Source organism: Octodon degus, unplaced genomic scaffold (genome assembly GCF_000260255.1).
Source record: "Octodon degus isolate 3935 unplaced genomic scaffold, OctDeg1.0 scaffold00088, whole genome shotgun sequence".
Classification (NCBI taxonomy): domain Eukaryota; kingdom Metazoa; phylum Chordata; class Mammalia; order Rodentia; family Octodontidae; genus Octodon; species Octodon degus.
The window spans coordinates 4655400-4667644 of NW_004524664.1; the positions used below are offsets into that span (position 1 = coordinate 4655400).

Below are 12245 nucleotides of genomic sequence, written 5' to 3' on the forward strand. Positions count from 1 at the left end.
AAAATTCCAAACAGAAATACAGGAAATTAAAAATACAATTGAGCTGGGTGTAGCAATGCACAGTTGTAATCCCAGTACTCAATATGCTGAGGCAGGATGATCATAGTGAGTTTGAGGTCAGCCCAGGATCAGCTAAATACCAAAACAATTATAGTAGGGGTCTTCAATACTCCACTATCACAAATAGATCAACTAACCAAAATTCACTAGACAGGCATTTAAACCACTGAGCTATCTCTCTGGCCCCTGAAAAAAATTTATAGCTGTGAGTGTTCACATCAGAAAAGAAAAGTAAGTCCAAATAAATAACCTAATGATACACCTCAAGGCCCTAAAAAAACAACAGCAACCCAAATTCAGAGCATGTACAAGGAAGGAAATTATAAAGATCAGAGCAAAAAGCAATGAAATGGAGAGTAAAACAATAAAAAAAAAAAATCAATGAATTAAAGAGCTGGTTCTTTGAAAGAATAAACAAAGTAGACCCTTGGCCAATCTGGAAAGAAAAGACACAAGTTTAGTGCAATTAGAAATGAAAAAGGTGAAATCACAATGGATATCACCAAAATCTAATTATTAGCAACTATTTTACAGACCTGTATGCCAAAAAAACTTAGAGAACTTGGAAGGAATGGGGAGATTTCTAGATACATATCAATTATCAAAACTGAACCAGAAAGACTTAAAGACCCAAAACAATACAATAACAAGTAACAAAACAAAAGCAGTAATAAAAAACAAACAAACAAACGAAAACCTCTACACAGGAACTGCAGGGAAGAGCTAACATCAATATTCCTCAGATTCTTTAAGAAAATCAAAAGGGAAGATGTGCTCTTAAAAATCATTCTTGGAAGCTAGCAATACCCTGATTTCAAAACCAGACAAAGATCCAACCCCACCCCAATAAAAGCCAATAAAATAAATAAAAACCCTTATAGCCCAGTCTTTCTAATGAACATAGATGGAAAAATCCTAAACAAGATACTGGCAAACAGAATGCAACAAGTCATCAAAAAAAAAAATCACACATCATGACCAAGTAGGCTACATGCCAGGGATGCAGAGATGGTTCAACAGATGCACATCAATGAATGTAATTTATCACATAAACAGAAGCCAAGGACATAAATCTCATGAAAACCTCAACAGACAGAGAAAAAGCCTTTGACAAAATCCAGCGTCTTCATGACAAAAACCCTGAAGTAAATAGGTATAGAGGGACCTTATCTCAATCTGATAAAATCCATTTATGATAAATCCATTTAAAACAAACATAATTTAAATGGGGAAAACCCAAAAGCTTTCCCTTTAAAATCAAGGACAAGGTAAGGATGTCTACTATTACACTCCTTTTCCATGAAACATTAGCCAGTCCTCAAAACATTAGCTGGAGCAATCAGGGAAGACAAAGAAGTACAAGGGGTATGTAGGAAAGGACAAAGTCAAAGTATCACTATTTTCAGATGACATGATCATTTACTTAGAATACCAAAAAATTCCACTGAAAGACTCCCAGAAAAAAAAACAAATTCAGCCACGTAGCAAGCTACAAAGTAAACACACAAAAATGACCAGCATTCCTATACAGTAAGTTCCTGACTCATAAATGAGTTCTGCAGCACTGATTTTATACACACACACACACACACACACACACACACACACACACGCATGTATATATATTTGGTACTGGGGATTGAACTGAGGACCTTGCACTTGCCAGGCAGGTGCTTATGCTGCTGAGTTATCTCCCCAGATTATAAATGAGTTCTGTTCGGGGAAATTTTCATAAATCAGATTCATTTGTTAAGGCTGACAAAGTGAGTTCTACTTACTTTTGACACAGATATATTATGTGAAGCATAAAAAAAAATCACATAAACAAATACTGTAAAAAAACCCCTAGTTTTACTTTATAGCTGCCTTAAAATGGTGGAATAGTACAGTAAAACTGTAAATAGACTATTTTTACTTTTACAGTTATAGTACTGTACACTATTGCACACAGCAGCAGAACTTTGACAATGTGTGGCAGACCGGCGAGTTACTTCATGATTTGTTTGAATCTACAGATGTTCATAGTGTGAGGTCTATTTGTACCTGTGATATTTCACAACTTACATGTCTGTAAGTGGGGGGCTTACTATATGCTAACAATGACCTCACTGAGAAAGAAATTAGGAAAACAACACCATTCACAATAGCATCCAGAAAAATTACCTATGTAGGAATTAACCAAGGAAGTGAAAGACTTTTACAATGAAAATTACATCATAAAAGGGAAATTGAGGAGGACACCAGAAAGCGGAAATATATTCCCTGTTCTTGGATAAACAGAACCAATATAATCAAAATAGCTATTCTTCCAAAAATATTATGCAGATTTAATGCAGTCATAAATAAAATACCAACGCCATTTCTCATGGAGCTGGCGAAAATAATTCTGAAATATATATGGAATTAGAAGAGACCCAGAATAGCAAAAGCAATCTTGGGTAACAAAAGCAAAGCAAGAGACATTACAACTCCAGATCTGAAATTATACTACAAAGCCACTGTCATTAAAACAGCATGGTGTTAGCACAAAAACAAGTATGTGTCTCAAAGGAACAGAACTGAGGAATCAGAAACAACCCCAGGCACATTCAGCTATTTCATGTTTGACAAAATGGTCAAAAACATACACAAAAGAAAAGAGCCTTTTTAATAAATGATGATGGGAAAACTGGATAATCACATGCCGAAAATTGAGTCTAGATGCATATTCTTACCTTGTACTAAACTAAAATCTAAATGATCAAACATCTAAATGTCAAAACAGAAACACTCCTGGAAGATCAACTAGGCAAAGCTCTTTAAGACATACGTGTGGGAAGGATTTTTTTTTTTTTGCTGGCTTAGGCTGCCTTAAGGGCAGGTCTGGTGTGGCATGTGGTGCTGGGGATTGAACTGTAGTCTCTTGCTCCGGACTGGTTTTGCTCAAGAAGGCGCTTTAGGCAATGTAGCTAACCCGCCAACCCTAAGACACAGGTATGGGCAAGGACTTTCTGACCAGAACCCCAGTGGCACAAGAAGTAATACCAAGAACCAACTAATGGGATCATATCAAATTAAAAAGCTGCACAGCAAAAAAAAAAAATCCAACATAAAGAAGAAACAACCTACAGAATGGGAAAATATTTTTGCTTCAAAGAGATGACTAACATCTAGAATATATAGTGAACTCAAAAACTTAGACCCCCCAATAAAAGACCTAATAAAAAAATGGGCAAGCAAATTGAATACTCAGACGTACAAATGGCCAAAAAAATAAATGTATGAAAAAATGTTGAGCATTTATGGCCATTAGATAAATGTAAATTAAAATATTTTACTCCAGAAAAAATGGCTAAGAGGAAATTAAATAACAATAAATGCTGACAAGGGTATGTGTAAAAGGAATTCTTCTGTACTACGGATGAGTATGGAATTCAGTATGGAGACACTGCACAAAAAAGTAAAAACAGAAATTCCACTTGACTCAGCTACTACCCTTCTGGGTGTCTTCCCAAAAGAGTTAAAGTCATTTTACAGGGACACATGTACATCCATGTGTGGTGGATTCACTAACAGTCAGCGTCAGTGGGAACGCCCCCCTGAACTGAGTCAGCAGGGTCCTGGGTGTGGAAGATCCACCTGAGGATTGTTGTTGGAAGGCGTAAAAAGAAAATGAGAGGGGAAGACAGGGGGCTGATGATTTTCCTGGAGAAGCTTGTTGTGGCTGGTTTTCCTGATATGAATTCAGTTGTTCTCCTTGGGGGAACTGGTTCTTGCAGTCACTGGGTGTGACTGCTATTCTCTCTGAAAGAGCTCTGGTCTTCACCTTTGTCTTAAGTATTGCTTCTTGGCTCCAGAGCAGACTCCTCAGCCTGCCAGCACAGACCCTTCATTCTGCTGGCACAGACTTTCTAGTTTCAGACAGAACCCTTGGGCCTTCCCAGCACAGAGCCTTGATATGGACTTGCGTGAGACATTGTCGTGGGCTCTCGGCCTTCAGCTGGACTAGTGTGGGACACTGCCATAGGATCCAGGCCCTCAGCTGGATTCTTTGGGTCTCTAGTGCATGGACAGATCTCTTGCGCTCTTTTGCATCTGACTTTCTGGGTATTATAAAATAATCCTATAAAGTATGTGCCCTGTGTTAAATCCCTTCCCTTGCAAGTTCTGAACACAATACCATGTTAAAGTAGCATGATTGTGGAAATGACCTACATGTTCACCAACAGATGAATGGATAATGAAAATGTGGTATTTATACACAATGGAGTACTACTCTACCATAAAGATAAACTTGAGGTATATGTAGGTAAATGGAGGCAACTTAAGACAGTAACATTAAGTGAAATAAGTCAGACACACAAACTTAAATATTGTTTGGTTTCTCTTATGTGAGAAATTTACTATATACATATATTGCATACATATACCTAATATATAATTACATAATTATATATATGGCAAAATAAAAAGTTATTAGATAGGAAATAGGGACAAATGGATGGGGGAACAAGAGATGGATGGAGGAAGATGGGAGGGGTGGAAAAGGAGATTTAAAAAATCCAAAGAATTGAAGGGAAAAAACGGTGACTACAAATTTTGCACATGGAAAAGGGGCCTCTTGGGTGGAGTGAGCAGGGAGGAAGAGGAGGAGTACTGCATTAAAGAAAGAAGCACTAGGAGGTACTATATACACTTACCGATGCCCCACAATAAACGTGCACTAATAAAAAAGGACACTTAAAAAATGGGCAAAAGACCTAGGCATTTTACTAAGCAAGATGTAGAGAGGGCATGCAGGTGCAAAGATGCTCAACCATACTGGTCAGCAGGGAAATACTCATTTTAGTAGTTGTATTTTATTTTTTTCTGTATTTAGTACAGGGTCTATAGCGTCTCACTACAGATCAGACTCTTAGTAATTCTCCTGTTTTCAGTCTCCCAAGTGCTGGGACTACAGGCTACAGGCGCGTGTCACCACGCCCAGACTCAATTGCCAGCTCAGTGTGCCCCCAGGGGGCAGGACTGGAACAGCATGCCAGGGATAGAACCCCAGTCCCTCTGTCTGGCCCTAGGGAAATACTCATTAGAATGAATGACAAAAAATGAAAGAACACTGAGGCTGGGGATGTAGCTCTGTGGGAGAGAACTTACCCAGCAGATATGAGGCCCCAGAAACACACACTTGCGTGTGCGCGCACACACACACACAGTTAAAATATACTTTTGCAAAAATTTTACTAGCCTTTCTACTCCTAAGTATCTATTCCAAGGCTGAAGGAAATATATGTCCATATGAACTTATACACAGATGCTTATAGGAACTTATAATAGACAATAATTAGAAGCAACCTCAGTGTTCATCAAAAGGTGAATGGAGAAACAAATTATGTTACATTTATGCAACAAAACGCTACTGAACAATAGAGAAATGAACAATAAGAACACGAATGAATATATGAACTAAAGTTCACTGAACAGAGTGAAAGACAAAAAAAGTCCATACTAAGATTCTTCATGACTGTAAAACTGAACCAGCCATGCTGGTACACATCAACAATCCCACTACATGGTAAGGCCAGTCTGGGCTACATGATGAGATTTTGTCTCAAAAAACTCCCTAAAACTAATGCATGACAAAACAAAACAAAATATCCCAAACTCTCTAAAAACTACACCAAGAAAGCAGTAAAATGGAACGTAAGGAAGGGGTGGGGAGCAGAGGGCAGGAGAGTTTACAAATAAATAGGAGGAAACCTTTGGGGGTGATGGGTATGTCCATTATTTTATTTATAGTGATGGCTTCACAGGTATAAACCTGTGTCAGACTTATCAACTTCCAGGTGCAGTAATGAACACCTATAATCTGAGCTACCCAGGAGGTTGAGGCAGGAAGATCTGGAAGTTCAAGGCTAGCCTAGGGAAGTTAAAACAATGTCACTGTCCTATGGCTCGTCTGTCCATCTGTCCGTCCGTCCGTCCTTCCTTCCTTCCTTCCTTCCTTCCTTCCTTCCTTCCTTCCTTCCCTTCCTCCCTTTCTCCCTCCCTCCCTCCCTCTTTTCCTTCCTTTCTTTTTGGTGGTATTGGGAATTGGATTCAGGACATTGCACTGAGCTACATCTCTAGTCCTTTTTTTAAATTTTGAGATAGGCTCTTATTAAGTTGCTAAATTGCCCAGTTTTTAACCCTCATGCTTCAGCCCAAGAGTGCTGGGATTACAGGCCTGTGGCACCAACCTTGGCTCTTTTTCTTTGTTTTGCAGCACTGGGCCCTGAAACTCAGGGCCATGTGTATGTTAGGAAAATTCTCTACCACTGGGCTATACCCGTAGACCTTGTAGTTAATTCTTAATTTTACTTTATTGTATTTTTTATTTAACTGTCATTTATTTATTTATTTTTGTATTATTGTATTTTACAGGGTCTACAGGGTCTTACTACACAGATCGGACTCGTGTGATCTTCCTGTTTTCAGCCTCCCAAGCACTGGGATTATGGGTGTGCCACCATGCCGTCTCAGTCAGTCTCAGCATGCCCCAGGGGTAGGACTGGCACAGCATGCTGGGGATTGAACCCCCTGTGCCTGCTAGAGCAGGTGCTTTAGTCTGATGAGCTATCTGGCCAGCCCTTTATTTATTTGAGACAGGATCTTGCTATGTACTTTGGGATGACCTTGTGCTCACTTTTGTAGCCCCCAGGCTGGTCTAGAACTCATGCGTATAACCATGGTATAACCATGCCCAGTTCTAAGGCCTGCATGGCATGCAGGGTGGGGACTGAACTCAGGTCCTTGTGTTTGCAAGATAGGTGTTTATGCCTCAGCTATCTCCCTGGCCTCTAACTGTCTTCTACTAAAGGAAACTCTAGGGGGCTGGGGAAATAGCTCAGTAGAATAAGTGCTTGCCTGGCAAGCACAGGGTCCTGAGTTCAATCCCCAGTACCACACACACACACAAAAAGGAAATTCTACTTGGGTGTGGTGGTATGAGTTCCAGCTAATAGGGAGGCTGAGGCAAGAGGACTGCAAGGTTGAGGCCAGTCTGGTTAATTTAGCAAGACCCTCTCTCAAAATAAAGAGCTGAAGATGTAAGCTGGTGCTAGATCATCTATGGCTTCAAATCCCAGTGCTGCCAAATCAAAACAAAACAAAAAGGAATTCGAAGGGCCAGTCAGATAGCTCAGCAGACTAAAGCGCCTGCTAAGGCAGGCACAGGGACCTGGGCTTGATTCCTAGCACGCTGTGCTGGCCCTGAGACATGACTGAGACTGGGTGTGGTGGTACACGCTTGTAATCCCAGCACTGGGGAGGCTGAAAACAGGAGGATCACTATGAGTTCAATCTGTGTAGTGAGACCCTGTACTAAATACATTAAAAAAATTTAGAAAAAGGAATTCAGTATCACAAACAGTGAGCTGGCTGTGTTCCACAGAAGCCAGTACAAGTGATACAATGTCAGAGCAGGCCTGTCCTCACACTTCCAGCTTTATCTTACCCATCAATTTGTTGACGTTTTGTTTCTGTAGGTGGCCAATGAAGTGCCATTTGATCTCAGGACACGAAGACACAATCTGAAGGGAAAGAGAAAATTAACTGGACTCAGCTGAAGGTCTTCTGGCTTGAAGGCTTTATGTGAGCCCAGTGACCTTGCACCTCTCTGCTGTGCCTTAAGTGAATAAACCACTGCCACCACCTTCAGCCAGCAGCCCAGGGAGGAGAAGAACACTTAGGAAAATCTCACGTTCTGCTCCATTCCTTCTTATCCTCATCAGCTCCCTCTGTCTTTCAGCCATCAGCCATTAAGGATGAACTGATTCAAGCTTTCACATCCCAGAGGGTATGAGATTAGAGCCAGTTCTTAAAAGAATCATTTCTAAACAGCTGCAAAAAAAAATTACAATTGAAATACATGTGAAGCTTTTTTTTTTTTTTGGCACTAGGAATCGAACTCAGGATCTTGCGCTTGCCAGGCAGGTGCTTATGCCACTGGACTATCTCCCTAGCCCTAAAGTTGCAATACAGAAAGTTTAGCTGAGAATTATTTGAGGCTCAAGGTAAAAGTGGATATTCTACCGCCATCTCGACTTCTTGTTTTAAGTCTCAACCACCAACAAGGGTCTAATTCTCAACTAAAGAGCCAAGATTAAAGTAAAAACTAAAGAGTTCCAATACCCACTTACTTTAGGATTTGATGCTTTTTCTAGCAGTTCCTGAACCTAAAAGGTAAAACCAGAACAGGTCAGAAGCCCAGCAATCACAATTCTTCACAGGGGGCTTTGGAAAAGGTCTCTCACATAGTTTTCTCCGAAAGTGCGCTGGCCATGACTGTAGGCCTCAATCACCATCTCTGCAGGTTTGGTTTTGCTGACTGCTACAAGCCGGGGCTGGATGGCTGGGAGATCCTGCCAAGAGGGAAAGAACCACAGGAATGAATATTTGGGGCTATTATCCCAATTCAGTCTCACAGGATTTCTCCTGTAGAATAGATTGGTACACCTCAATCTGGCATTTGTTAAGATACAAACTTCTAATGCTACAGGGAGTTAGTATGGTGAACAAAACACACCGTATATGCACAACATCTTGCACTAATACTAACTACCCTAATAGCCAGTGGGAGACATTTCTGTTTCAGAGTAGCAGGGCAAGTTAAAGCAGTATTTCCCTAACCTGTAGTCTTAGAACAACTGCATCACTTACCACCTGGGTCCGATCAGATGAGCTGAATGTGAATCTCTGGGCCTGGGGTCTCAGAACCTTTTTGTTTCTGAGAAGCTGGGATTGAACCGAAGGCCTTGGGTATGTTAGACAAGTGCTCTCCATTGAGCTACACCCCCAGCCCTTAAAATATTTAAAAAAAATTTTTTTTTTTTATTGAGATAGTTTTACTATGTAGTCTAGGCTGGCCTTCAATTTACCAGGTAGTCCAGGCTAGTCTCCAACTTAAGATCCTCCTTCCTCAGCTTCCTGAGTGCTATGATTATAAGCATGCACCACTATGCCTGGCTGAGAAACTTTTTAAAAAACAACAGAACAAACAAAAAACCCAGCTCTTCAGATGATTCTCCTGCATACCAGTGCTAGAAGTTTAAGAATCACTTCATTGGAGGGGGTGTGGCTCAGTAGTAGAGCACTTGCTTGGCGGTGTGAGGACATAAACTTGTGCTGGGGTACATACACCACCACCACCAAACAACACAAAGCAATCACTTCATTAAGGGAAAGCAGCACTCTCTGATTAACAGGGAGCTTACTTCTGGCTTCTGAAGCCACAAGGTAACCAGTTTTGGAAACACATTCTGGTCCTGGTGTAATTATTCATATTGCTTTCAGAGTGCTTCCATCAGGGTAATGATGTGTAATTTACTGTTCCATCTATGACTCACCCACCCAGTAGCAGTCCAATTCTGGACTCAGAATTAGACCTCACTGAGTCTTCCCATAGCCAGTGCATTTAGAGCAGGGTTTTCCTGCACTCTGCTGCAGCCAACCCCACACAGAGGCAATCAGAAGCAATCATCTATCCCCTTATAGTTCAGTCTTCACATCCCCCACTGACTGCTGGAATTGTCAAAGAATCATAGTACTCTCAAGGACCTGAAGCAGTCAGGTCAATTCGCAAAAAGCCCTCTTCCTTCCGAGGGGCTTGCATCACCAGCCTTTTTAGACCTTGTCATAATTCCTAGAATGTTCATGAACTGGTGGTTTCTAGAGAGAAAAGTGGAAGAGGCAGCTATCTGGCTTGCGCCAAGGAAAACCTCCCAGAATGAGAAAATCCCTAGATTTTCCTTAGCCACTGAGATTCACAGCATTAGCACCAGGAGATTCCTTTCCAGAGCTTATCCCATTGTCTGTACAGATGAAGACACTGAGTCACTTGTTCAAGATGACACCTACTTAGTGGTTTAGGGGAGACTGCAACACAGGTCCTCTGCCTTCAGGCCAACATTCTGGATTCTGAGACCATAACAGCTTGATCAGACAGGCCTTTGCTCTTTCATTTGGGGCCTTTGTCAGTTTAACAAGCATGGAGCTACCAAGAGATTTAACACCTGTCCCAGTGAAAGTCCAGAGACATGATTGACATATGCAGTAGGAAAAAAAAAAAAACACCCAAAGGGTGCCTGCAAAGTCTGGCTGACCCATCCCAGCCTCGGCCGGGAGTGGAAGTGACATTTGCTGAGCACCTACGAGCTGTCAAGACACTGCCACACGCGCGATCTCGCGGTCTCGGTCTTCTGCGTGCTCTGGTGTCACACGTTTCTCCTGTCCCCCAAGGCCCTGCGCGTAGCGATGGGGAAAGGCCACGACGCCCGGCGAGGGGTCATCTTCCCGAGGTGGCGGCGCCTTCTGCACCAAAGCCAGCCTCCACAGCTGCCGACACACTCTTTGCGAGGTCCCCGAGAAAGTCCCTCCCCAGCCACTCGCGGCCTGGGCCACACGCCGGCGACTACACGCTTGCGGCCCCGCCCCTTCGGGGGACCCCTCTGCGTCACCGTGACGACCTAGTCCTACCACGCCGGTGTCCCCCTCCTCAAAGCGGCCGCCCATCGTCCCCACGCGGTCTCCGTCCTCACCCGTGGCCGCCGCGCCACGGCCTGCTGCACGCGCTCGTTCACTGCCCGCAGGGCGAACTCGATGCCCAGCTCCGCCGACATGCCGCCAGCTCTCCACATCCCCCGGGGAGGACTGCGAGCCCCCGACCCTTGGCACCTGGGGGCCGAGCCGGGGCCAACTTCCGGTCCACTCGGGCGCTTGCCTGAGGCCCAATCGCCGCTCCTCGCTGAGCCGCGTTACCCAATCGGCGTCCGCGGGCGAGGAGGCTCCGCGAACGGCCCGCCCCCGGGGCGGCCATCTTGGGAAGGTCGGCCCGCAGGCGCGTGAGGTCGGGCCCGGGCTGCAAGAGCGCGGAGGTCCTGTCCCGGCCGCTGGCGTCGGTGCCGGCCCGGGCCGCTGCCGCGCCGTCCCTGCCCTCGTGGGGCTTTCCTTTCCGGGAGCGAACACCGCCTCTGTTCACAGGCTGTTCTCTTTCAACTAAGAGGTATTATGTACACGCACCCACTCCCCGTGATGTTGTGTACTTCGAACATGTGCTAATAAAAATGTTAAAATTACTAAAAAATTGCCCGACAACGTTTGCCTGTCCCTGCTTCCGAGGGCTGTGAACCACTGTACATTTTTAAAGGTGCAGGGACCAGGATTAGAAACTGCTAAAGTGAAGGCAAAGCTTTTTAGCATGTTGCATGGTTCATGTGAAGAACTTTTAAAAGATGTAATAGAGCTTTCTAAAGACAGGGCATGACTCATAAATGATTTCATCCTTTAGACCAGGGCTATCCTATAGAAACAATGCATTCCACATATGTAATTTAAAAGTTGGTCGTATATTTATATTAATATATTTACTTAAGCTAATATATGTAAAATAAGATTTCCAGGGCCAGCGACATAGCTCAGTGGTCTAAACTCCTGCTTAGGCAAGCGGAGGGACTAGGGTTCAATCTCTGGCACCACAGGCCACGCAGGCTTTGCCCTCGGGCAAGCTGAGCTGGCCACTGAGTCCGGGGCTCCATGGCATACACTTGTAATCCCAGCGCTGGGGAGGCTGAAACAGGAGGATCACTACGAGTCTCAGCTGCGTAGTGAGACCCTGTACCAAACACATTAAAAATAATGAAATAAAATAAGATTTCCACACCAAGCAACGGCAAAACTAAAACAGATTTTTCTTTCCCAGTACTTAGACTTGAACCTGGTCCTTTGTACTGCGCAAGGTTCCTGCTCTTTTGATTTTTTAATTTTGAGACAGGGTCTTACTAAATTGCTAAACTGCCCAGACTGAGCTCAAGTATTCTCCTGAGTAGCTGCTGGATTAGAGGCAAGCACCATCATATTTGACTTTCTTTCGTATTTTATTTATTTTTTTAGGGAAGGGTCTACAAGGTGCTCAGGGTCTCACTACTAGATACGACTGGTAGTGATCCGCCTGTTTACATCCTCCCAAGAGCTGGGATTACAGGCGTGTATCACTTTGCCCAGTCTCAATTGCCATCTCAGCGCACGCCAGGGGCGGGCCGGCATGGCAGACCCAGGATCGAACCCCCAGCCCCTGAGCCTGCTTTCAGGCGCTTTAATCCTCTGAGCTATTTGGCCAGCCCTTTGACTTTCTTTCTTAAATCACTCTTAAATCATATATTCTTTAAAAAAAA

The 12245-nt window shown here is 43.4% G+C and overlaps 1 protein-coding gene across 1 annotated transcript in view; it reads right to left on the reverse strand.

Moving 5' to 3' along the window:
- Plpbp (pyridoxal phosphate binding protein) overlaps positions 1-10780 on the reverse strand; it is a 26595-nt gene extending 15815 nt beyond the window's left edge. Inside the window, exons 1-4 of the mRNA XM_004637262.2 lie at positions 10614-10780; positions 8331-8438; positions 8217-8252; positions 7532-7607 (exon numbers count right to left, since the gene is read on the reverse strand). Coding sequence (XP_004637319.2) covers positions 7532-7607; positions 8217-8252; positions 8331-8438; positions 10614-10712 — 319 coding nt within the window. The 5' untranslated portion in view covers positions 10713-10780. The remainder of the gene's footprint in view (positions 1-7531; positions 7608-8216; positions 8253-8330; positions 8439-10613) is intronic.
- Between the last annotated feature and the right edge of the window lie 1465 nt (positions 10781-12245).